The sequence below is a fragment of the Oryctolagus cuniculus genome, chromosome X (assembly GCF_051225735.1).
Source record: "Oryctolagus cuniculus isolate XC-2025 breed Fujian yellow rabbit chromosome X, ASM5122573v1, whole genome shotgun sequence".
Taxonomy (NCBI): Eukaryota; Metazoa; Chordata; class Mammalia; order Lagomorpha; family Leporidae; genus Oryctolagus; species Oryctolagus cuniculus.
The window spans coordinates 40,246,997-40,274,659 of NC_142888.1; the positions used below are offsets into that span (position 1 = coordinate 40,246,997).

The 27,663-nt window shown below is 39.0% G+C and overlaps 1 protein-coding gene across 1 annotated transcript in view; it reads left to right on the forward strand.

The window, feature by feature from the left end:
- FAAH2 (fatty acid amide hydrolase 2) overlaps positions 1 to 27,663 on the forward strand; it is a 203,728-nt gene that overhangs the window by 159,467 nt on the left and 16,598 nt on the right. Inside the window, exons 9-10 of the mRNA XM_070067361.2 lie at positions 4,208 to 4,319; positions 8,107 to 8,301. Coding sequence (XP_069923462.1) covers positions 4,208 to 4,319; positions 8,107 to 8,301 — 307 coding nt within the window. The remainder of the gene's footprint in view (positions 1 to 4,207; positions 4,320 to 8,106; positions 8,302 to 27,663) is intronic.

Genomic DNA, 27,663 nt, shown 5'->3' on the forward strand with positions numbered 1-27,663 from the left:
TTTTCCATATATATTCCTGCTTTTTTACATTGAATTTTATTTCTACTTTTACTGGGAGATTTTCTACCTTCACATTCTTTCATGATGATGACTATTTATCCATGTTCATGTGTGTATCATATCCTTAAGCATCATTTGTAAGGCTGGGCCAGGGGTGACAAGTATTTCAATTTCTGTTTGCTGTGGAAGGTCTTTATTTCCTCTTCATTAATAAATGAGAGATTTTCAGGGTACAGTATTCTTCATGATAGCTTTTTTGTTAAGACTTAGACTATGTATCTCCATTCTTCCCTAACCTATAGTATTGTTTTTGATGAGAAAGCATCTGTGAGTCTAATTGTAGGTCCTCTGAATGTGATCTGGAGTTTCTGTCTTCCACCACTTTAGAATCTTTTCATGGGACTGGCTCTGTGGTATAGTAAACTAAGCCTCCATCTACAGGACTGGCATCCCATATGGATGCTGGTTCATGTCCCAGCTGCTCCTCTTCTGATCCGAATCTCTGCTAATGTCTTTGAAAAGCAGTGGAAGATACTGCAACTGTTTGGGACCCTGAATCCACATGGGAAATTTGGAAGAAGATCCTGGCTCCTGGATTTGGATTGGCTAACCTCTGGCCTTTGTGGCCATATGGAGTGTAAACCAGCCGATGGAGGACTTTACTTTCTGTCTCTCCCTCTTTCTGTCTGTAACTCTACCTCTCAAATAAGTAAATAAAATCTTTGGCATCATTTATTTATGTTTTATGCTTGAATTTTTGTCATGTGGAAGATCTTTTCTGGTCATTTATATTAGGAGTTCTATCTACCTCATGTACTTGGATGTTCCATTCTTTCTCCAAATTTAGGAAGTCTTCTGTAATTATATCACTGAATAATCCTTCTAATACATTCTTTCCACACCTTCAGGAATCCCTAAAACCAGTATGTTGGGTTGTTTGATGGTATCCCATAAATCTAAAACATTATTTTTTAATTTTCTAACTTCTTCTCCTTTTTTTTTCTTTTGGTCTATTTCCAAAGATTCGTCATCTAGCTTGAATACTTTTTCTTCTGTCTCAACAAGTCTGTTGTTAAAGTTTTTTTCTGTATTTCTATTTGACATATTTAATTCTTCATTTCAAATATTTCAGTTTGATTTCTCTTCAATATCTCATTTTCATGGGACAATTTTTTCTCCATCTCATGTATAGATTATTTCTATTCCCGAATTTGCTCCTCATTGATTATAAATAATCCCATGAACAATTGTTTGAATTCCTTTTCATTCATGTCATCAATCTCTTCATCTTCACATTCTAATAGTGAAGTGTTTGTATGTTCTTTTGGTGGAGTCATGTTGTCTTCCTTATTCATGGTTCCTTTATTTAAAAAGATTTTATTTATTTATTTGAGAGGTAGACTTATAGACAGTGAGAGGGAGAGACAGAGAGAAAGGTCTTCCTGCCATTGGTTCACCCCCAAATGGCTGAAATGGCAGGAGCTGCGCCGATCCAAATCCAGGAGCCAAGTGCTTCTTCCTGGTCTCCCATGCAGGTGCAGGGACCCAAGGCCTTGGGCCATCTTCTACTGCTTTCCCAAGCTATAGAGGAGAGCTGGATTAGAAGAGGAGTAGCCAGGACTAGAACTGGTGCCCATATGGGATGCCGGAGCTGCAGGAGGTGGATTATCATCTTTCCTTTTTTAAAAAAAAAGATTTATTTATTTATTTGAAAGTCAGAGTTACACAGGGAGAGAAGGAGAGGCAGAGTTATAGAGAGGTCTTCCACCCGCTTGTTCACTCCTCAATTGGCCACAATGGCTGAAGCTGCGCCATCTGAAGCCAAGAACCAGGAGCTTCTTGCGTCTTCCATGGGAGTGCAGGGGCCCAAACACTTGGGCCATCTTCTACTGCTTTCCCAGGCCATAGCAGAGAGCTGGATGGGAAGTAGAGTAGCTGGAATTCAAACCAGCGCCCATATGGGATGCCGGTACCACTATGCCACAGCAGTAACCCCTTCATGTTTCTTGAATCTCTGCATTTATTTTTATGCCTTTGTGGAAGTACTTGTTGGTTTTCTTCTCTTATGGATTTTGGCTTTGAACTATGCCTTTGTGACTTCGTGGAGTGTCTTCTCTTTCAGTGAATACCCAGATCTGTGTGGCCAGTGTTCTGGTCAGTGCACCAGGATGGGGCTAGCATCCAGGATAACAACCAAACTGGGTGTGGTAGATCTCCTCTATCATCAACAACTAGTAGGGTACAATGATATGTGTTGGTGTAATCACACCCTCACCTCCTCTCTTCCAAGGTAATGTGTTTCTGAGGTTAGCCCACTGTGGGTGCAACACTCACCCATGCTGCCTCTTGAACCACACAAATCTTTGCAGTCTTCCATGTAAGCATGTATTCAGTGCAATGGACCCACCCCAGGCAATCGGAGTTTTGCGACTCTGGCGCCAGACACGGTGTTTTCCTAGAGACCTAGATACACTCTGCACCCTATTGTGCTGTCACAGTGTTCCCATAGTTACAGTAAACAAGGATCCCACAGTCTTGAAATCCAGAGAATCTGTTCTACCCCACTATCCTGTCCCATGCACAGAGAACAGACAATCTCAGAGCTAGCTGCTTGTCAGTGCTGCAACTCGGCAGTTTGAGCCCTGGATCTCATGATATGTTGAGGGGCTGGGGGAAGCTCACAGTCCTATGTGGATGTCTGCCCCCTATTTACAGTCCCAGATATACTTAAAAGTCAGTAAGGAACATGGATTTTTCCCTCTGATAAAATCTCCAATACACACGTGTCCAAGTGCCACAGCAGCCACTACTAGTGTCAAAATGGAACCTTCTCCCTGCTGGTTTCCAGGCTCCTTATGGGGGCATGGGGAGATAGAAATGTGCATACCCTGACCCTGTTAGGACTCTAGGCCGGCCTCAAATACAGTGGGTCTAAAAGCACTGCCTTTGGCAATATCAACAGTGATACAGGCTGCTGCAGTCTGCTCTCCCCTCTCTCTGCAGTGCTGGCATATCCACAAGTCTCAGCTGCAAGGATCATATGCTGTTTAGGTGCTTGTTTCAGCACATCCACACATTCCGTGCTGAGCCATAGCATCCCTATTTCTTCTGTAGAATTTCCACTGCATATCTCTCTCCACGTCTCCCTTGAGAATGCACTTCCTCCACTTCTTTCTGTCATTTTCCCCTTGCCTAAAGCAGTACATCTTTTCCCTATTCAGCCACCATGGAATCCTGGCTTTCTCTATTTCTAAGCAATAAAGAAACAAGTTTCATTTATATAAATACTTTGGAATTTTCTTAGTTCATGTAAATACACAAATTGAAGATGTTTGTTTTAGAGATGTAATTTCATAATCAGAGTATTGGATTAAAACTAAAGCATGTTAAGCAATAAGAACTTCATTATTTGACTGTTTCTAGGAGATACTCTTATAATTTGGAGAAACTTTTAACATACATGCTGATGATTAAAATTGATCCCAAAATAAAAATCTGAAAAGTGCTAAAGGGATTTCCACAGTTGTTCTCAATTAACACTGAATTATGACACCCAACTCAGATCTAGTGATAATGTAGGCTTTCAATGGTTCATCTCTTAAGACCAAATAGATAGTATGATTGGTAATTGAAATTTCTAATATAAAAATTGGATGTAACCATTTTCTGAACCATACTTTTTAATGATAATGTAGGTGTTTTTCTACAACAAGCTTTTTGAGTTATAATTCACATAAAGTGAAATTTATCTTTTCAAATCATTCAACTCAGTGGTTTTTAGTATATCAATATTGTTTGTAACTGTCACAATTTTAGAACATTTTATCACCCCAACAACAAATCCCATACTTACTAGCAGCCACTCTCCAGTCTTTCTATTCCACACCATGCCTTAAGTAACTAGTGATCTACTTTATATATCTTCAAGCTTTCTTATTCTTGATAATTTATGCAAATGGAATAACATATTTTGCTTCTTGATTCATTCATTTAGTATCATGTTTCAAGTCTTATACATGTTGAACCCTATTTGTGGCTGAATAATATTTTGTTGTATCAATATATTTTATTTATACATTCATCCATTGGTGGATATTTGGCTGTTATGAATAATGTTGCCATGAAATTCCCTGTACATGCTTTTGTCTTAAGTACTATTTTTTTTAAGAAAATGCTCTTGTATTTTGGTTTTTGTCTCCAATCTCAGGAACCTGTGAAGTTTGTGGATCTCCTTGGTGATCATGGGAAGCCTATCAACCCTCTGTGGGAATTGATCAAATGGTGCCTGGGTCTGTCAAGGTACACCATCCCTTCTATTGGTAGGTAGATTATCTCCCCTAGATTTGTTTAATATCTTTTTGGAAGAATATAGCATTCTACCCAAAGTATCCTAATAGAGACCACTCCCAGTGCTAGAAGGGATGCTGAAAACTATGTATAAGAGTCAGTTTCCGGTATATGATAATATTACATAATGTAACAAGCACCATCTTGTACTATTTATCCCATCATTTTTGTTTTGTTTTGTATTTATTTCATAACCACATTCTTTAAAAAGATACATAAATAAGATTGCCAACTATCCCCACAATCCCTACATCCTGAATCAACTTTTTTTAAAAAAAATTTATTTGAGAGGTAGAGTTATAGACAGAGAGAGGGAGAGACAGAGAGAGATAGAGAGGACTTCCATCCACTGTTTCACTCCCCAAATGGCCCCAAGGTCCAGAGCTTGGCCAATCCAAAGCCAGGGGCCAGAAATTTCTTCAGGGTCTCCCATGTGGGTGCAGGGGCCCGAGGACTGTAGCCATCTTCTACTGCTTTCTCAGGCCAAAGCAGAGAGCTGGATCAGAAGAGGAGCGGCCGGGACTCAAACTGGAGGCCATATGGGATGCCAGTGCTGCAGGTGAAGGCTTAGCCCACATGGCCACAGCATTGGCCCCCTGAATCAATTCTTGTTATTCATTTAGTTTATATGGTGCCATAATTTGCTCTTGTACTGATAAGTATACCTACATATAGAATATAGACATACAGTGTTGTCTAAAGAGGAAACTAATATTTTATGTAGATTTGAGTTTGAGATACTACAATATAAAATATTATATGAAATTTCATATAGTTGAAAACAACATTTTTACAAGTTGTCAGAATCATAAAACTTTTTAAAACAACATAATTGGGATATGATTATAGCTCATGTACTATGTAGTTCATCTGTTAAAAGTGTCCATAGAATTTACTGTTTTTCAGTTACATGTAACATCATCACTGTCAATTGTAGAATATTTTTGTCACCTCAAATTCCAATTGTGGGAGTGGACTTAGTACTCAAAATGCTGCTTGGGAGAAACACTTCCCATATGACCTGGTTTTGAATCAAAGTCCCACTTTTTAAAATTTAATTTAATTTATTATCATATTTATTTTATTTTATTTTACAATATAATGGTATTACCTCCCTTCCACTACATTTCCCCTTCATTCCTTCCTTTCTTTTTCTTTTTCTGTTTTTTAATGTTTCAGATAGCACATAATGTCATCATTTTGCAATCTATCAATTATGATGCCTATCTAACCGAATTAGAATCTTTAATTCAGGAGCAGGTATTTAGCCTAGAAACTAAGACATCCATGTCCTATATCAAAGTACCTAGGTTCAGTTCCGGGCTCTAGCTCCTGACTGCAGATCCCTGCTAATGCAGACCCTGGTAGGCACTAGCGATGGCTCAAGTAATTGGGTTCCTGCCACCAATGTGAGAGACCTATTTTGAATTGTCATCTCCTGACTTTGAATCAGTCCAGTTATGGCTGTTCTCAGCATTTGGGGAGTGGATCAGCTGGTAGGAGCTTGTGTGGCTCTCTGTCTCTGTATAGTTAATTAAGTTGAAAATAATAATTTAGCAAGGTTATGTTGCTGCCAAGTTACAGAGCATACTTCAAACACTTATATTAAAAATTCAAAAACTTATGTTTTCTAACGTTGTGTATTATGTCTCAATGCTATAAATGTATATTTTGGTCAGTATATTTTACTTTAATATTTGACACAATCAAGAATATTTTAATTAATTAACCTATCAACATTGTACTCACTGCTCATGAAGAATAAGCTTAATGCAAAAAGTGTGGGGATATATACTTGTTGTCGTTTATTGCTCTTATTTTTTTAAAAAAAATGTGCATCGAGTACCTATGTTACATATTTTAGACTTTAGGCTCATTTGTATGTTTCGAATCTTTAAATATTCAATGGATTTTGATAGAATAGGTATTGTTATTCTTTTGTAGTTGGAAACTGAGGCCAAAAGAAATTAGTGGACTTAGCTCAAATGGGGGGTATAACCCTGTAGCTGTTAACTTTCTTGACTTCTGTCCAGCAGGTTATATTGCCAGTGGGTCATTTTTCTTAACTATAAAATGTGATTAGTTAAAAGTGTGTATTATTAATGTGGTGCAATGGATGAAACAATATCTACTTCCTTGCATGGATTTGATAGTTAAATGAAATTTTGCATTTGAAGTTGGGATACATAGCCTACTCATGTATGCACTTGGAAATTTCAGTTTCTTAATGAATTCAGAAATACAGATATTAGAATATAGTTAAGACTCAAAGAGTGGAAGCTGTTTTCATTATTGTTATTATCAAATAGCTCTACTAATGAGGTCTCTATTAACAGAAAGTGCTATCATATTTTCAATGTCTCTGGTATTCTGATAATATCAATCAAATACATATTTCTGAGGATAGTGAGCATTGGATGTACTATGAAGTTCACCCCCAAAATGGCCGCTACGGCCGGAGCTACGCTGATCCAAAGCCAGGAGCCAGGTGCTTCCTCCTGGTCTCCCATGCGGGTGCAGGGCCCAAGCACTTGGGCCATCCTCCACTGTACTCCCGGACCACAGCAGAGAGCTGGACTGGAAGAGGAGCAGCCAGGACTAGAACCAGGTGCCCACATGGGATTCTGGCGCCGCAGGTGGAGGATTAGCCAAATGAGCCACGGCGCCGGCCCCAACAATGACATTTTTCAATTTTCCCCTTGGGCATTGTATTTCTCTGTTTTATGGCCTTAAAATGTGTCCTGTTTCCAAAACAACTTGAGAGTTCCTTTAAAATGGTAAAATAAACTTTATTTCTACAATGAATAAACTTCACCTTTATATATATATATATATATATATGATATTAGATACAAAGTATTTAGATTTATTAAACATTAGGTGAGCATTTGCCCTGATAGATGAGGTGCCAGTTGGGACACCATATCCCATATTAGAGTGCGTTGGTTTGAACACCAGTTCTGTTCCAGATTCCACCTTTCTGCTAATTTACACCTTCTTGCTGGACCCATTTGGAGACCTGGATTGAATTCTTGGCTCCTAGCTTCAACCTGAACACAACTGGTCCATTGTGGGCATTACCTAGTAAATAAGAACTCACCTTCTCTGTCTCTGTCTCTCACTCTGCACATTTCTGTCTCTTTGATTCTCAATGAAACAATCAAAAGTTAAAAAAACATGTAATAATTATGCATTAGCTGCACTTTACTAAAATGCAAAATATGTATACATGTGCATATGTGTCTGTTTTATGAAGTACTTGTAGATATATTATGTAAAATCTTCTAAAAGTACAATTCTATTATAAAATTTTGCTAAGTGCATTGTGTATGAAGATATCTATTATAGTATTTAAATTTTGGAAATAGTCTACTTGCCCCCCTGATCATCTATAATTAAAGAAAAGAGAAACCTTATACCATATTTCTACAATTAAAATATCATGCATTCATAATATAAGAAGTGCGTAATAGGATTTTTATTGATGTAAAAAAAAATCTCCATGATATAAAATGCTGTGGAAAAGTTTAGGAGCTCTCTATATATAGCATTACTAAAACTTAGAAGGAATTAGCAGTAAATGATAAATGATAAATGAAACTCATATATGGTCTGTAAGGTTAAAAATATTTCTGCCTCATCACTTTTTTCTCAGCGTTCTATAATGAACATATAATAGCTGGAGAAGAAAAGATAATGAACACTGGGGATTCAAATGAAATTTCTGACTTTAACTTTATATATATTATCCTTCTCTAGGGCTGGCTTTGTTTGAGGAGAAGCTCAAATATGAAAATGAGAAATATAAAAAGTTTAAGGCAGTAGAAGAAAGTCTGCATAAAGAGCTGGTGGAGATGCTAGGTGATGATGGTGTTTTCTTATATCCCTCACATCCCACAGTGGCTCCAAAGCATCACGTTCCTCTAACAAGGCCTTTCAATTTTGCTTATACAGGTAATTTATTGTATTTTTTTCATTCTATAATCTTAAGGAAATAGATATGTTTCCCAAGAAGGCATATTTTATTGCGCTGGTTGGACACACTTTATTTTTAAAATTTTATTTAAAGTATACAAATCTTGAGCTTCAGTGATTGTTTACAGCCCTTGTCTCTACTGTTGAGGAACAGTGTTTTTTTTTTTTCCTTCATACTATTTGTTGAACTCAATAGGTAGCGTAGGGTTAATTTTAAGAGTATAAAGTAAACTGAAAGTATAACATTGAAAAATGAAGAGAGGGAATAGGAGTGGGTACATTTTGAACATATATGTAGATGTGAAGTACAAAAATTATTTAATTGGACAGCATAAATTGTTAGTGGAGGATTGGGAGAAGACGCATGAGATTGGAGTGGCAAGACTATCATGGATGGAACCTTCGAAGCCAGATTAAAAACTGCAAAAAACTTATGTCATGCTACCTTTCCTGGAAACTTGTCCTCATCCTTTTCTTTCCATGATGTCACTAGAATAATACAGTAATGAGAGAGAACTATCAGGCCTGAAGTATATTAGAACATTGTATTGTCCTTATTATAGCCTTTGGTAAAATGGGCCACCAATGTTTCACATCGTTTCTTTTTTAAGATTTATTTTATTTATTTGAAAGACAGTTTCAGAGAGAGGCAGAGATAGAGAGAGGTCGTCCATCCACTGGTTCAATCCCCAAGTGGCTGCAATGGTTGGAGCTGCCCAATCCGAAGCCAGGAGCCAGGAGATTCTTCCGGGTCTCCCATTTGGGCACATGGGCCCAAGAACTTAGGCCATCCTCAACTGCTTTCCCAGGCCACAGCAGAGAGCTGGATTAGAAGTGGAGCAGGACTGGGGGCTCCAAGATGGTGGAATAGGGAGGGAGCTCACTGATAGTTCAGGAAAAAACAGTTTAATAAAAGTGGAGATACTGTAGTCTCAGGGAAGAGTTAGGGAAAAAACTGCAGAGGAAACTCTTTTGGAATTAGAGGGACATGGTGGACCTACGTGGAGGGAAAGGATGCCCATGGTGCGGGAGCCCAGCTGCCATGAGAGTCTCTGCTCCAGTGCTGGAAAGGGAGATGAAGCAAAACCACAGTAGCCCGAGACACTGGCGGGAAAGCAGCAGAAAGAGCCTAGAGGGAACGATGCTTGTAGCCTTGTGAGTCAAATTACACCAGCCTAACTAGAGGAGAGAAAATAAAATAAAAGGGACCATATGGACACGATTCTCTCTCTCCACTCACCTTACAAAGGTGAGTGAGACAATAAAGCAGGCGTCATTTTGGACATACATAAGAGCTGGGCCAGCTCAGGGCTGCACCCACCCTCAGCTAAGCAGAAACCTGACTCTGGTGGGGAGAAATAACAGGAGAGTAAGACCCAGTGAATGTGTGGAGTTTATAAACTGGGACTGAGAAAAAAAACTGAAGGTAGGTGGGAGAACTCATGGTGTGGCTGAGCCATGAGTAGTCTCTGTGGGAGATGCCACACGTTCGGGAAGCCTTGGATACGCAGTGAGAGACATTGAAGGGGAATCTGAGCTTACACTGAGGCCAGCACAGAGCTTTTGTGTGGTCCTTTGGACAGAGCACACGAATATTATACCCACTGGGGCTAGCACTGAGGCACTGATCGCTATCAAGAATAGATCAGCTGAGTGGAATTATATCCCTTCTGAATAAAAAAAGAGAGAGAGTAGATTTACCATGCCAAACCTGGGTGTGTCACCTTTGGCACACCCTTAACCCTAAAGAACTGAACAGAGCTCTCTGGCCACACCCACCACAAGCCTCCAGAGATTCACCAAAAGCAGACATTTCACTTAAACTAGAGTCATAGTATAACGAGAAAAGCCACCACAGTGGGAAAAAAAAGGAAGAAGAAACCAAACAATATCTCCACAATGCCAAACAACAAAGGCAGAAACTGAGGAAACAAGAAAAAGGAAGACACCATGATGCTCCCAAATGAACATGACACTCCAATACAAGATTAAGAAATGATGAGATATAAGAAATTAGATATATAAAAAATATTGTTGGGAATCTACAGGATATTATTTAAAAACCCAGCATTCAGGTTCTAGGAGTTCCTGAAGGCATGGAGAGAGAGAAAGGACTAGAAGGCCTTTTCAGTGAGATACTAGCAGAAAACTTCCCGGGATTGGAGAAAGAAAGAGACATCCAAGTACAGGAAACACAAAGAACCCCCAATAAACATGACCAGAACAGATCCTCATCATGATACATTGTGATCAAACTCACTGCAGTGAAAGACAAAGGCAATATTCTAAAATACACAAGAGAGAAATGCTAGATTACTTTCAAAGGATCTACAATTAGATTCACAGCTGACTTCTCATCAGAAACCCTACAGGCTAGGAGGGAATGGCGAGATATACCCCCTAGTATTAAGAGAAAAAAACTGCCATCCCAGAATATTAAATCCTGTAAAACTCTCATTTGTGCATGAAGGTAAAATAAAGACTGCAAGCAAACAGAAATTGAAAGAATTTGTCACCACTTGTCCAGCCCTTCAAAAGATGCTTAAAGATGTGTTACACACAGAAACACAGAAACACAGCCATCAATACAGAAGAAGGTAAAGGAAGAAAATCTCAGTAAAATTTCACAGCAAGTTCAAACCATATATTATAAATATCTTTGGGAAAATGGCAGGGCAAAGTCACTACTTATCAATAGTCACATTGAATGTAAACGGCCTCGACTCTCCAATTAAAAGACACAGACTGGCTGAATGGATTAAAAACAAAACCAATCTATTTGCTGCTTACAAGAAACACCATCTTTCCAACAAAGATGCATGTATACTGAAAGTGAAAGGTTGGAAAAAGTTATTCCATGAAAACTGAAACCAAAAAAGACCTGAGGTAGCCATCTTAATATCAGACAAAATAAACTTTAACACAAAAACTGTTAAGAGAGAAAAAGAGTGGCACTGTTCAATTCAACAGGAAGATGTACTATTATAAATGTATATGCACCTAATTACAGGGCACCGGTCTATTTAAAAGGTATGTTAAGGGACTTAAAGGGAGATTTAGATTCCAATACAATAGTACTGGGGGACTTCAATACTCCACTCTCAGAAATAGATAGATGAACCAGACAGAAGATCAACAAGAAAACAGCAGATTTAATCGACACTATTGCCCAAATGGATCTAACAGATATCTAGAGAACTTTCAATCCTACAGCTAAATTTTACATTCTTCTCAGCAGTGCATGGAACCTTCTCTAGGATTGACCACATACTAGGCCATAAAGCAAGTCTCAGCAAATTTAAAAGAATTAGAATCATACCATGCAGCTTCTCAGACCACAGTAGAATGAAGGTGGAAATTAGCAACTCAGGAATCCCTAGAGAGTATGCAAACACATGGAGACTGAACAACATGCTCCTGAATGAACAGTGGGTCATAGAAGAAATCAAAAGAGAAATCAAACTTTCTGGAAGTAAATGAGGAAAACATAACAATATGAAAACTTATGGGATACAGCAAAAGCAGTGTTGAGAGGAAAGTTTATAGCAATAGGTGCCTACATCAAGAAATTGGAAAGGCATTTAACAAATGAGCTATAAATGTATCACAAGAAACTAGAAAAATGGCAGCAAACCAGACCCAAAATTAAGAGAAGAAAAATAATTAAAATTAGAGAAGAAATCAACAGATTTGAATCCAAAAAACAATAGAAAAAATCCGCAAAACGAAGAGCAGATATTTTGAAAAAATAAACAAATTGACACACCATTGGCCCAACTAACTTAAAAAAGGAGAGAAAAGACCCAAATCAATAAAATCAGAGATGAAAATGGGAATAAAACAACAGACACAACAGAAATAAAAAGCCATCAGAAATTACTACAAACAGTTGTATGCCAGCAAAGAGGGAAATCTATCAGAAATGGATAGATTCCTGGACACATAAACACTACCTAAATTGAAACATGAAGACAGAGAAAACCTAAAAAGACCCATTATTGAGTCAGAAATCGAATCAGTAATAAATGGCTATGAGGTAGGAATGTGCCCGGGATTCCAATACAATCCCATCAAGTTTGCATATACCAATGCCATCTCACCAGTCCAAGTGATCAATTTCAGTTCACAACTGATCATACTGATAGGTCTAAGAGTCAAAGGGATCACACAAACAAGATTAGTGTCTGCCAATACTAACCGATAGAATAAAAAAGGGAGAGAACGATCCAACATGGGAAGCAGGATACACAGCAGACTCATAGAATGGCAGATGTCCTAAACAGCACTCTGGCCTCAGAATCAGGCATTAAGGCATTCAGATCTGGCTGAAGAGTCCATCAGAGTATTTTAGGCATGGAAATTCAAGACACTCTGGCAAAAAAAAAAAAAAAAAAGCCCTAAAGGAAAGATCTCTGTGAGTGAGATCCCAGTGGAAAGAACGGGCCACCAAAGAAGGAGGTACCCTTCTGTGAAAGGAGGAGAGAACTTCCACTTTGACTATGACCTTGTCTAAATAAGATAAGAGTCGGAGAACTCAAAAGGCTTCCATAGCCTTGGCAACACATGACTAGAGCACAGGGAGATTATTGACGCCATAAACAAGAGTGTCAAATTGTTAAGTCAACAGCAGGAGTCACTGTGTACTTACTCCTCATGTAGGATCTCTGTCCTTAATGTGTTGTTCAATGTGAATTAATGCTATAACTAGTACTCAAAGAGTATTTTACACTTTATGTTCTGTATGGGTGTAAACTGATGAAATCTTTACTTAATACATACTAAATCGAACTTCTGTATATAAAGATAATTGAAAATTAATCTTGATGTGAATGGAATGGGAGAGGGAGCGGGAGATGGGAGGGGTGTAGGTGGGAAGGAAGTTATGGGGGGGGAAAGCCATTGTAATCCACAAAATGTACTTTGGAAATTTAAATTTACTAAATAAAAGTTTAAAAAGAAAAATAAAGGCCCTACCATCAAAGCAAAGTGCGGTACCAGATGATTTCACTGCTGAATTCTACCAGATATTTGACGAACAACTAACTCTAATTTTCTCAAACTATTCAGAACAATTGAAAAAGAGGGAATCCTCCCAAATTCTTTCTATGAAGGCAGCATCACCTTAATTCCTACACCTGAAAAAGATGCAGCATAGAAAGGGAATTGCAGACCAATTTCCGTGATGAACATAGATGCAAAAATCATCAATAAAATTCTCGCCAATAGAATGTAACACACATCAGAAAGGTCATCCATCCACAGCAAGTGGGATTTACTTCTGCTATGAAGGGATGGTTCAACGTTTGCAATCAGTCAATGTGATACACCACATTAACAAACTGCAGAAGAAAAGTCATATGATTATCTCAATAGATGCAGAGAAAGCATTTGATAAAATAAAATACACTTTCATGATGAAAACTCTAAGCAAATTGGATATAGAAGGAACATTCCTCAATACAAACAAAGCAATTTATGAAAAAAGCACGGACAGCATCTTACTGAGTGGGGAAAAGTTGGAAGCATTTTCACTGAGACCTGGTACCAGGCAGGGATGCCCACTCTCATTGTTGCTATTCAATATAGTACTGGAAATTTTATCCAGAGCAATTAAGCAAGAAAAAGAAATTAAAAGGATACAAATTGGGAAGGAAGATGTCAAAATAAACCTCTTTGCAGATGATATGATTCTTTATTTAGGGGATCCAAAGAACTCTAATAAAAGACTATTGGAACTCATAGAAGAGTTTGGCAAAGTAGCAGGATACAAAATCAATGCACAAAAATCAACAGCCTTTGTATACACAGGCAATGCCATGGCTGAGGAAGAACTTCTATGATCAATCCCATTCACAATAGCCACAAAAACAATCAAATACCTTGGAATAAACTTAACCAAGGACGTCAAAGTTCTCTACGATGAGAACTACAAACTCTCAAAGAAAGAAATAGTAAAGGATACCAAAAAATGGAATAATCTTCCATGTTCAGGGACTGGAAGAATCAACATCATCAAAATGTCCATTCTCCAAAAAGCAATTTATAGATTCAATGCAATACCAATCAAAACACCAAAGACATTCTTCTTATACCTGGAAAAAATGATGCTAAAATTCATATGTAGGCACAAGAAACCTGAAATAGGTAAAGCAATCTTGTACAACAAAAACAAAGCTGGAGGCATCACAATACCATATTTCAGGACATACTACAGGGCAGTTGTTATCAAAACAGCATGGTACTGGTACAGAAACAGATGGATAGACCAATGGAATAGAATAGAAACACCAGAAATCAACCCAAACATCTACAGCCAACTTACATTTGATCAAGTATCTAAAACCAATTACTGGAGCAAGGACAGTCTATTCAATAAATGGTGCTGGGAAAACTGGATTTCCACATGCAGAAGCATGAAGCAAGACCCCCACCTTACACCTTACACAAAAATCCATTCAATATGCGTTAAAGATCTGACATCATTGAATTATTAAAGATCATCGGAGAAACCCTGCAATATATAGGCACAGGCAAAGACTTCTTTAAAAGCCCCTGGAGGCACAGGCAAAGCCAAAATTAACAATTGGGATTGCATCAAATTGAGGTTTCTGTACTGCAAAGAATCAGGATATGAAGAGGCAACCAACAGAATGGGAAAAAAAATTGGAAATTATGCAACTGATGAAAGATTAATAACCAGAATCCACAAAAAGATCAAGAAACTCCATAACAAAAAAGAAACAACCTTAAGAGATGGGCCAAGGACCTAAACAGATATACATTTTTTGACAGGCAGAGTTAGACAGAGGGAGAGAAAGAGAGAGAGAAAGAGAAAGGTCTTCCTTTTCCATTGCTTCACCCCTAAATGGTCACAATGGCTGGCACGCTGTGGCCAGCACGCGGCACTGATCTGAAGCCAGGAGTGAGGTGCTTCCTCCTGGTCTCCCATGTGGGTGCAGGGCCCAAGGATCTGGGCAATCCTCCACTGCATTCCCGAGCCACAGCAGAGAGCTGGACTGAAAGAGGAGCAACCAGGACAGAATCTGGCACCCCAACTGGGACTAGAATCTGGGGTGCTGGAGCCGCAGGTGGAGGATTAGCCAAGTGAGCTGCAGCGCTGGCCCCTAAATAGATATTTTTCAAAGAGGATATCCAAATGGCCAATAGACACATGAAAAAATGTTCAGTATCTCTAGCCATTAGGTACATGCAAATCAAAATCACAATGAGGTTTCACCTCACCCCGGTTAGAATGGCTCACATACAGAAGTCAACTACTAACAGATGCTGGTGAGGATGTGGGGAAAAAGGTATTCTAATCCACTGTTGGTAGAAATGCAAACTGGTAAAGCCACTATGGAAGTCATTCTGTAGTTTCCTCAGAAACCTGAATATAGTCCCACCAAGGAATATACAATCTAGCCATCCCACTCCTTGGAATTTACCCAAGGGAAATTAAATTGGCAAATAAAAGAGCTGTCTGGATCTCAATGTTTATTGCAGCTAAATTCACAATAGCTAAGACATGGAATCAACCTAAATGCCCATCAACGGAAGACTGCATAAAGAAATTATGGGATATGTACTCTATAGAATACTATACAGAAGTGAAAAAAAATGAAATGCAATCATTTGCCACAAAATGGAGGAATCTGGAAAACATTATGCTGAGTGAAATAAGTCAGTCTCAAAGAGACAAATATCATATGTTCTCCATGATCAGTGACAACTAACATAGCACCTAAAAAGGAAACCTGTCGAAGTGAAATGGACAATATGAGAAACAATGTCTCGATCAGCCCTTGTCCTGACTGTCAAGAAACAATTTACTATTTTATTCCTTTAGTGTTCTTTTGTTCTACTTAATACTGTTGGTTGAACTCTTTAATTAACACACGATTATTCTTAGTCATTTAAAATTAACTGAAAAGTGATCCCTGTTAAATATAAGAATGGGAATAAGAGAGGGATGTTATGTACAGTTTCACACATGCTCACTTGGACTTACCCCTAATGGTAAAGCTAGAAACATGCCAGGGGATTCCAATTAAATCCCATCAAGGTGGAATGTACCAATGCCATCTTACTTGTTAACATGATCAGTTTAAGCTCATAATTGATCATAAAGATAGGATTAAGTGTAAAAGGGATTACAGGCCAGCGCCGTGGCTCGATAGGCTAATCCTCCACCTAGCGGTGCCGGCACACCAGGTTCTAGTCCCGGTTGAGGCGCCGGATTCTGTCCTGGTTGCCCCTCTTCCAGGCCAGCTCTCTGCTGTGGCCAGGGAAGGCAGTGGAGGATGGCCTGAGTGCTTGGGCCCTGCACCCCATGGGAGACCAGGAGAAGCACCTGGCTCCTGCCTTCGCATCAGCGCAGTGCGCAGGCTGCAGCGCGCCAGCCATGGCGGCCATTGGAGGGTGAACCAACAGCAAAAGGAAGACCTTTCTCTCTGTCTCTCTCTCTCACTATCCACTCTGCCTGTCAAAAAAAAGGGATTACAGAAATAAGACCATTGTCAGCAAATAACTGATAGAATTAAAAAGGAGAGAATGATCTTACGTGGGAAGCAAGATACACAGCAGACTCATAGAATGGCAAATGCCCAAACAGCACTCTGTCCTCAGAATCAGCCCTTAAGGCATTCAGATCTGGCTAAAAAGCCCATGGGAGTTTCACAGGCATGGAAAGCCAAGGCATTGTTACAAAAAAAGACCTAAATGAAGATCTCTGTGAGTAATATCCCAGTGTAAAGAATACGCCATCAAAAAAGGCAGTACCTTTCTCTGAAGGGAGTGAACTTCCACTTTGAATATGGCCTTGTCTAAATAAGATCAGAGTTGGTGAACTTAAGAGGCTTCCATAGCCTTGGCAGCTCATGAGAAGAGCCTTGGGTGATTACTGACGTCATAAACAAGAGTGTCAATTGTTAAGTCAACACTTGAGTCACTGTGCATCTGCTCCCCATGTAGGAAGTCTGTCCTTAATGTGTTGTACTATGCAAATTAATGTAAAACTACTACTCAAACAGTACTCTATATTTTGCATGTATTTGTGGTTGCAGTCTGTTGAAATCTTTACTTAGTATATACTATGTTGTTCTTCTCTATATAAAGATAATTGAAAATGAATCTTGATGAAGAGTGGGATGGGAATTGGAGTGGGAGATGGGATGGTTGCTGGTGGGAGGGAGTTTGGGGGAGAAAAGCCACTATAATTCAAAAGTTGTACTTTGGAAATTAATGTTTATTAAATAAAAGTTGCAAAGAAAAAAATTTTAAAAGTGGAGCGACCGGGACTAGAACCGGCGCCCATATGGGATGCTGGAACTTCAGGCCAGGGTTTCACCTGCTTCGCCACAATGCCAGCCCCATCTCATTGTGTCTTACCTTAAAGGATTTATTTTTTAATTTCTTCTATTTGTCTAACCTTACTTAAATCATAATAAGTGGTAAAGGTGATTACCAGGAATGTTGGTAGGAAATAGCTTGCAAAAGTAGCCTGCCACTGATTTTCCACTATCAGCCCAAAGTTAGTAAAGTTGTCTGCACTCAAAGATCTCTTGGGCAGTTTTCAAAAAGAAGACCTACATTGGCCATATAGCCATTTAAAAACATAATCTTGGTGCCATGAGTGTTTCTCAGAACTCATATGATTCATATGATTTAAATAGTATTCAGCATCAAAGTGAATATCAAATTTTCATCTATTGAATTTGGTAAAAACATATCACAGCATCCACAGTTATCGCTTTTATAATCACAGCAGCCATTAATAATTGAACACTGCATTATTTTCTTCTGCAGACAAACTGGGCCTTGTGGTGGTTCGATAGAGTCAGCTTGTTAGCCTCATCAGCTAATAAGCTAGACACAAATCTTCCATGCATTCTAAGAATAGATTCTACATAACATAACACTTTACAATATCATAAATTCCATGAAACCTGTTGTCTGTACCTGCTTTTTAAAAATGTTATTCAGTTGAAAGTCAAAGTTACAGAGAGAGAATGGAGAAAGGGAGGGAGAGAGAGAGAGAGAAAGATAGAGTGAGAGAAATATCTTCCATCTATTGATTCACTCTTCAAGTGGCTGAAACAGGCCAGGGCTGAGCCAGCCCAAAGCCAGGAGCCAGAAACTTCATCTGGATCTCCCACATGAGTGGTGGGGGCTCAAGCAATTGAGTCATCCTCTGAAGCTTTTCCCAGGCCATTAACAGGGAGCTGGATTGGAACTGGAGCAGAGAGGACTCTAACCCATTCCCATATGGGATGCCATTGTAACAGTCAGTGGCTTTACCCACTATGCCACAAGGTCAGCCCTGCCTGCTTTTTTCATGCTTACAATCCCCATTAATAATTGCACAGAGTAGGTGTGAACTCATTTTTATAAACAACATTCAAATGCATACACAAACAAACTATGAATAAAAATGGATCTTACAGAATTACTTTTAAGGAACTCAGTAAATTCTTTCTCAAAAAAACCAGTGAAACTGGAAAATCATAAAATTTCTTTAAGTATGAAAGTTTGACAACGTCTGTAGTAGAATTTGAGAACCATTTATTCAAGAAAGCCTATGATCTTAATAAAAAAAACTGCTGAAATCTATGGTATGTAAATTAAAGTCTTCTCACAACCTCCACTCCTTAGATATAACTTTGAGATATTCAAGTTCTACACTTGATAGGATAGGACAGACTTTGCAAGCTAACAAATCCTATCCTTCCTATAACCATGTCACAAATATTTGAATCCGAGTAATGAAGATGGTTAGATACAACAGTTTCAATTACAGTTAGCATCATATAATACAAATTCTAAAGGAGGTCATGGTAGGCCATTAGTGCTAACAACTGTTTTTTTATCAAAACTAAAGGGGTGTTAATTGCAAATCTGGAAATTAAATTGAGGATTTGTCATGCTTTAAGATACTTTTCTTTTTTTTTTTTTTTTGACAGCCAGAGTTAGAGAGAGTTATAGACAGTGAGAGAGAGACAGAGAGAAAGGTCTTTCTTCCATTGGTTCACTCCCCTAATGACCGCCATGGCCGGCGCTGTGCAGATCCGAAGCCAGGAGCCAGGAGCCAGGTGCTTCCTCCCGCTCTCCTATGCAGGTGCAGGGACCCAAGCACTTGGGCCATCTGACACTGCCCTCCTGGGTCACAGCAGAGAGCTGGACTGGAAGATGAGCAACCGGGACTAGTGCCCTGCGCCCCAACTGGGACTAGAACCTGGGGTGCTGGCACTGCAGGTGGAGGATTAGCCAAGTGAGCCACGGCACCGGCCACCTTTAAGATACTTTCAATTATGAAGTCCATTACTCTTAATATGTAAAAAGAGAAGTTTAGATCAGATCAGTGTAGTTCTGTTAAATACTGATATTATGAACTGTGTTCTTATCTGTAGCTTCTTTTATTATATTTTCTTTTTTAAAAATTATGTAAGTCATACCAGTTTCATACATGACAGATTTAGGAACATAGTGGCACCACCCCCACTATGCTTCCTCCCTGTGCATATCCAATTCCTATTGTTAATTTTTACAATGCTCCATTTCAGAATACTTAATGATTGTATATTTAACCCTACTCTAAGTAAAAGAGTTCAACAAATAGTGTGAAGAGAAAGGAAACAAAACAACACTGTTTAAATTATTATCGAATCTCAGAATGTCTATTTCACTCCTATACATTACATTTCAGGTACTCCATTGTTACCTTTGATCAGCAAAAATATATGCTATCTGTCTCCTTTGGACTTGCTTATTTCACTAAGTATAATGGCTTCCAATTGCATCCAATTGTAGTAAAAGACAGGATCTATTTTATTTTTTTACAGCTGAGTATTACTCCATAGTGTATATATACCATAAGTTCTTTATCCAGTCAAAAGTTTATGGGTATCTGGGTTGATTCCATATCTTAGCTATTGTGAATTGTGCTGCAATGAACATAGGCATACAGATAACTCTTTCATATATTAATTTCTTTCAGTTTGGGCAAATTCTCAGGAGTGGGATGGTTGGATCAAATAATAGGTCTGTATTCAGATTTCTGAGGTGTCTCCATACCATCTTACACAGTGGTTGCACAAGTTTAAGTTCCAGCAACAGTGAATCAGGAGGTTATCTATACCCTACAACCCTACCAGCATTTGTCATTGGTTGATTTCTGTATGAGAATCATTCTAACTGGAGTTAGGTGAAACCTCATTATTTTCACATTTATTCAATAAATATAAATTTCCCAAGTGCAGCTTATGGATTAAAATGGCTTCCCCCCATAACATCCCTCCCTTCCACAACCCTCCCTTCTCCCACTCCCTCTCCCATTCCATTCACATCAAGATTCATTTTCAATTCTCTTTATATACTGGAGATCATTTTAGTATTTATTAAGTAGAGATTCCAACAGTTTGCAGCCACACAGAAACATAAAGTGAAAAATACTGTTTGAGTACTAGTTATAGCATTAAAGCTCAATGTACAGCACACTAAAGACAAAGATCCTGCATGAGGAGTAAGTGCAGAGTGACTCCTGTTGTTGACTTATCAAATTGACACTCTTGTTTATGGTGTCAGTAATCACCCTAGGCTCTTGTCATGAGTTGCCAAGGCTATGGAAGCCTTTTGAGTTCGCTAACTCTGATCTTATTTAGACAAGGTCATAGTCAAAGTGGAAGTTCTCTCCTCCCTTCACATAAAGGTACCTCCTTCTTTGATGGCCCATTCTTTCCACTGGGATCTCACTCGTAGAGATCTTTCATTTAGGTCATTTTTTTTTGCCAGAGTGTCTTGGTTTTCCATGCCTAAAATACTCTCATGGGTTCTTCAGCCAGATCCATGCCTTAAGGGCTGATTCTGAGGCCAAAGTGCTGTTTAGGACATCTTCCCTTCTATGAGTCTGCTGTGTATCCTGCTTCCCATGTTGGATCGTTCTCTCCCTTTTTTATTCTATCAGTTAGTATTAGCAGACACTAAGCTTGTTTATGTGATCCCTTTGACTCTTAGACCTATCATTATGATCAGTTGTGAACTGAAATTGATCACTTAGGCTAGTGCGATGGCATTGGTACATGCCATCTTGATGGGATTGAATTGAATTCCCCAGGCACGTTTCTAACTCCACCATTTGGGGCAAGTCAGCTTGAGCTTGTCCCAAATTGTACATGTTCTGCCCCTCTAATTCCCACTCATATTTAACAGAGATCATTTTTCAGTTAAATTTAAACACCTAAGAATAATTGTATGTTAATTACAGAGTTCAACCAATAGTATTAAGTAGAACAAAAAATACTAAAAGGGATGAAGTATTACATTGTACATCAACAGTCAGGAAAAGGGCCAATCAAGTCATTGTTTCTCATAGTGTCCATTTCACTTCAAAAGGTTTCCTTTATGGTGCTTAGTTAGTTGTCCCCGATCAGGTGGAACATATGATATTTATCACTTTGGGACTGGCATATTTCACTCAGCATGATGTGTTCCAGATTCCTCCATTTTGATGCAAATGACTGGATTTCATTGTTTTTTACTGCTGTATAGTATTCTATAGAGTACATGTCCCATATCTTCTTTATCCAGTCTACTAATGATGGGCATTTAGGTTGATTCCAAGTGTTAGCTATTGTGATTTGAGTTGCAATAAACATTAAGGTGCAGACAGCTATTTTATTTGCCAATTTAGTTTCCTTTGGGTAAATTCCAAGGAGTGGGATGGCTGGATTGTATGGTAGGGTTATATTCAGGTTTCTGAGGATTCTCCAGACTGTCTTCCATAGTGGTTTTACCAGTTTGCATTTCCACCAACAGTGGGTTAGTGTCCCTTTTTCCCCACATCCTCGCCAGCATCTGTTGTTGGTAGATTTCTGAATGTGAGCCATTCTAACAGGGGTGAGGTGAAACCTCATTGTGGTTTTGATTTGCATTTCCCTGATGGCTAGGGATCCTGAGCATTTTTTCATGTGTCTGTTGGCCATGTGGATTTCCTTTTTTGAAAAATGTCTATTGAGGTCCTTGGCCCTCAATTGTGTAGTTTCTTGATCTCTTTGTAGATTCTGGTTATTAACCCTTTATCTGTTGCATAGTTTGCAAATATTTTTTACCATTCTGTGGGTTGCCTCTTCACTTTCCTGAATGTATCTTTTGCTGTACAGAAACTTCTCAATCTAATGTAATCCCAATTGTTAATTTTGGCTTTGACTGCCTGTGCCTCAGGAATCTTTTCCAAGAAGTCTTTGCCTGTGCCTATATATTGCAGGGTTTCTCCGATGATCTCTAATAATTCAATGATGTCAGGTCATAGATTTAGATGTTTAACCCATGTTGAGTGGATTTTTGTGTAAGGTGAAAGGTAGGGGTCTTCAATGGAACAGAATAGAAACACCGGAGATCAATCCAAACATCTATAACCAACTCATATTCGACAAAGGACCTAAAACCAACCCCTGGAAGAAGGACAGCCTCTTCAACAAATAGTGCTGGGAAAACTGGATGTCCACATGTCGAAGTATGAAGCAAGACCCCTACCTTACACCTTATACAAAAATCCACTCAAAATGGATCAAAGAACTAGAGATGCACCATGACATCATGAAAATAATTGAGAGCATAGGGGAAACCCTTCAAGATATTGGGACAGGCGAAGAATTCCTGGAGAAGACCCCAGAGGCACAGGTAATCAAAGATAAAATAAAAAAATTGGATTACCTCAAATTGAAGAGTTTCTTTACAGCAAAGGAAACAGTCAGGAAAGTGAAGAGGCAACCAACAGAATGGGAGACGTTATTCGCAAACTACACAACAGATAAAGGATTAACAACTAGAATCTATAAAATGATCAAAAAACACCACAGAATCAAAACAAACAACCCAATAAAAAATGGGCCAAGGACCTTAACAGACATTTTTCAAAAGAGGAAATCCAAATGGCCAACAGACACATGAAAAAATGCTCAGGATCCCTAGCCATCAGGGAAATGCAAATCAAGACCACAATGAGGTTGCGCCTCACTCCAGTTAGATTGGCTTACATACAGAAACAAACCAACAACAGATGCTGATGAGGATGTGGGGAAAAAGGGACACTAACCCACTGTTGGTGGGAATGCAAACTGGTAAAGCCACTATGGAAGACAGTTTAGAGAGTCCTCAGAAACCTGAATATAGCACTACCACAGGACCCAGCCATCCCACTCCTTGGAATATACCCAAATGGAATTAAAGGGGAGAAAAAAAGAGCCATTTGCACCTCAATATTTATTTCAGCTCAATTCACAATAGCTAGGACATGGAATCAACCTAAATGTCCATCAACGGATGACTGGATAAAAAAACTATGGGATATGTACTCTATGGAACACTATACAGCAGTAAAAAACAATGAAATCCGGGCATTTACAACAAAATGGAAGAAGCTTGAAAACATCATGCTGAGTGAAACAAGCCAGTCAAAAATGGACAAATATCATATGTTCTCCCTGATCGATGGCAACTAAAGGAGCATCTAAAATGATACCCATTGAAGTGAAATGGACACTATGAGAGACAATGACATGATCAACCCTTGTCTAGACTGTTGAGGAACAACTTACAATTTTATTTCTTTTAGTATTTTTGTTGTTGTTGTTGTCGTTGTGCTCTGTTTGTTCTACATAAGACCACTAGTTGCACTCTGTAAAAAAAAAAAAAAAAAAAAAGGAAAGAAAGGTAGAGGTCTTGCTTCATGCTTCTGCATGTGGAAATCCAGTTTTCCCAGCACCATTTATTGAATAGACTGTCCTTACTCCTGGAATTGGTTTTAGATCCTTGAGCAAATATAAGTTGGCTATAGATGTTTGGGTTGATTTCTGGTGTTTCAATTCTGTTCCATTGGTCTATCCATCTGTTTCTGTACCAGTACCATGCTGTTTTGATAACAACTGCCCTGTAGTATGTCCTGAAATCTGGCATTGTGATGCCTCCAGCTTTGTTTTTGTTGTACAAGATTGCTTTAGTTATTTGAGGTCTCCTGTGCCTCCATATGAATTTCAGCATCATTTTTTCCAGATCTGAGAAGAATGTCTTTGGTATCCTGATTGGAATTTCATTGAATCTATAAATTGCTTTTTGGAGAATGGACATTTTGATGATGTTGATTCTTCCAATCCCCGAGCATGGAAGATTATTCCATTTTTTGGTATCCTCTTCTATTTCTTTCTTTAAGGTTTTGTAATTCTCACTGTAGAGATCTTTATCGTCCTTGGTTAAGTTTATTCCAAGGCCTTTGATTGTTTTTGTGGCTATTTGAACGGGATTGATCATAGAAGTTCTTTCTCAGCCATGGCATTGCCTGTGTATACAAAGGCTGTTGATTTTTGTTCACTGAGCATTGATTTTATATCCTGCTATTTTGCCAAACTCTTCTATGAGTTCCAATAGTCTCTTGTAGAGTTCTTTGGATCCCCTAAATTAAGAATCATATGATCGGCTGGCGCTGTGGCTCAATAGGCCAATCCTCCACCTGCGGCGCCGGCACACTGGGTTCTAGTCCCAGTCGGGGCTGCGGATTCTGTCGCGGCTGCTCCTCTTCCAGTCCAGCTCTCTGCTGTGGCCCAGGAGTGCAGTGGAGGATGAGCCAAGTCCTTGGGCCCTGCATCCGCATGGGAGACCAGGAGAATCACCTGCCTCCTGGCTTTGGATCAGTGTGGTGCGCCTGCTACAGCACACTGGCTGCAGCGGCCATTGGGGGCTTAACCAACAGAAAAGGAAGACCTTTCTCTCTGTCTCTTTCTCTCACTGTCCACTCTGCCTGTCAAAAAATAAATAAATAAATAAATAAAAATAAAAAAGAAAGAAAAAAAGAATCATATCATCTGCAAAGAGAAATAGTTTGACTTCTTCCTTCCCAATTTGCCTAATGGCTCTGGCTAAAACTTCCAGAACTATATTGAATAGCAGTGGTGAGAGTGGGCATCCCTTTCTGGTACCAGATTTCAGTGGAAATGCTTCCAGCTTTTCCCCATTCAATAGGATGCTGGCCGTGGGTTTTTCACAAATTGCTTTGATTGTATTGAGGAATGTTCCTTCTATACTCAATTTACTTAGAGTTTTCATCATGAAAGTGTGTTGTATTTTATCAAATGCTTTCTCTGCATCTATTGAGATAATCACCTGGCTTTTCTTCTGCGGTTTTTTAATGTGGTATATCACATTGATTGATTTGCAAATGGTGAAGCATCCCTGCATACCAGGGATAAATCCCACTTGCTGTGTATGGATGATCTTTCTGATGTATTCACTGTGGTAGTGATCCTGCCCATTTTCTCAAGTGTCTATTGGGGCTGATCTTAAAATTTCTTTCTCAGACATGACATTCATTATCTGTGTATGCAAAGACTATTGAATTTTATGTCCTGCCACCTTTCCAAACTCTTTTCTGTGTTCCAATAGTCTCTTAGTGGAGTTTTTTTTTCGATCCGCTATATATAGGATCATGTCATCTGCTAATAGGGATTGCTTGATTTCTTTTCTAATTTATATCCTTTTGATTTCTTTTTCTTGCCTAATGGCCCTAGCTAAAGCTTCCTAGACTGTATTAAATAGCTATTGTGAGAAGTGGTATTCTCCTTTGGTTCTGGATCTTATGTTTTTGAGTTTCTATTTTCTTTTTTTTATTCTTTTTTGGCCTGACTGTTAGATTTCCAAATATTTGTCTTTTTGTTCATACATTCATTCTTCTGACTACGAAGTCTGCCATTATCTTTCCATGACATTTTTATTTCATCTATTGAGTTCTTCTTTTATATTATTTCATTTTGATTTCTCTTTAAAATCTCAATTTCAAGGGAAAATTTCTATTCATGTCATGTATGCTTTTCTTTAGTTTCTGGATTCGCCTCTGATTGCTTTTGAGTAATCCTGTGATTAAATTTTGGAATTCCATTCCCGGAATCTCCTCAGTCTCTTTATTTTTGCATTCTAATATTGAAATAGTGTTGTATTCCTTTGAGGAGAGTCACAGTGTCGTTCATATTCTTGTTTTTTGAAGTTCTGCATTTGTTTTTAGGCATTTGTGGAGTTGATTCTTGATTTTTCCTTCTGATGGCTATTATCTTTGATCTATTCCTCTTTGACTTAGTGAATTTCTTCACTTTCAGGGATTACCAAGTGGTATGTTTCAGGTGTAACCAAGGAGCTCTGATCAATGATCCAGGGTTGGATGAGTGCCGGGGTAACACCTACATTGGGCATGGTAGATCAAAATACCAAGTGACGCCCTGCACTTTCTCATGTAACCACGGAGTCCCCCTTTGTCTCAGCACACAAGGCTCCCACAGTAGCCAGATCCAGAGGTTTCTTTCTGCCCTGCCAGCCTGTTCAGTCAACACAGAGGCAGATATTCCACAAGACAGCTCCAATAGGCATCTTGACCCTGGGAAGCTCTGGACACCTCTACCATCCCACTGTCTGGTCACATCTCCACCAAGCTCAAAGTCAGTGAGGACTGCAGACCATTCCCTCTATGAAATAACTGGTATCATGTATACACACGAGGCACTGACCAAAATTTGTGGCCTGCCCACCACTGTTGTGGGCACTGCTGATTAGTATTCCCTTCTGTATTCCCTTCTCAGTCAGCTGCTGTGCTTGTGCACCAAGGCCTCTGTAGCTGTTGCCCTAACCCAAAATGGTGCCTGCCCTCTCTAAGACAGGGAGCAGGCACTGTTTCAGGGAATTTGGAGGAAACAAATATCACCCTCCACTTAACTGGGTCCATGGGCAAATGCCAGCAACCACCAGCCGCTATGGCTCCAGTCTGGACCTGCATATACTCTCCCTCTGTCTCTGTCACCATGGGTTGGTTGCTGCAGTCTAATCTCACCTCTATCTCCAAATTGCTGCCTCTCTGGCTCTTGGATGCTGCAGCAGTGCTTGTCCTTTGGCAGTTTATCCACACCTTCCACACAGGTCCACACTGTTTCTCTTCTTCCCATAGGACTTTCAGTGTGGTTTTCTCTCCAATTCTCCTCTGAAAGTGCACTTCCTATGCTTTCTCTTCATTGTTTATCATTAACCCAGCACAGCACATTGTCCTCTAATCAATCATCATGGAATCTCCCCTCTAACAACTCTATCCATTACTGAGTGCTCTAAATTTACATAAGGTGGAATATGAATGATCTCCCTTGAAAATAAAGTCAGTTTAGTCAAACGTTTTTATGATATTCATAGAGTCAAACTAAACAGAATTTAAAAAGAAATATCAATGAAAGAGACAACTACAGTGAATCCTGCTAGGATAACATTCACTCCTGATGGTCAGAAGGCAGTGCACCAGTACAAAGCTGCAGTTTCTCAAGGGAA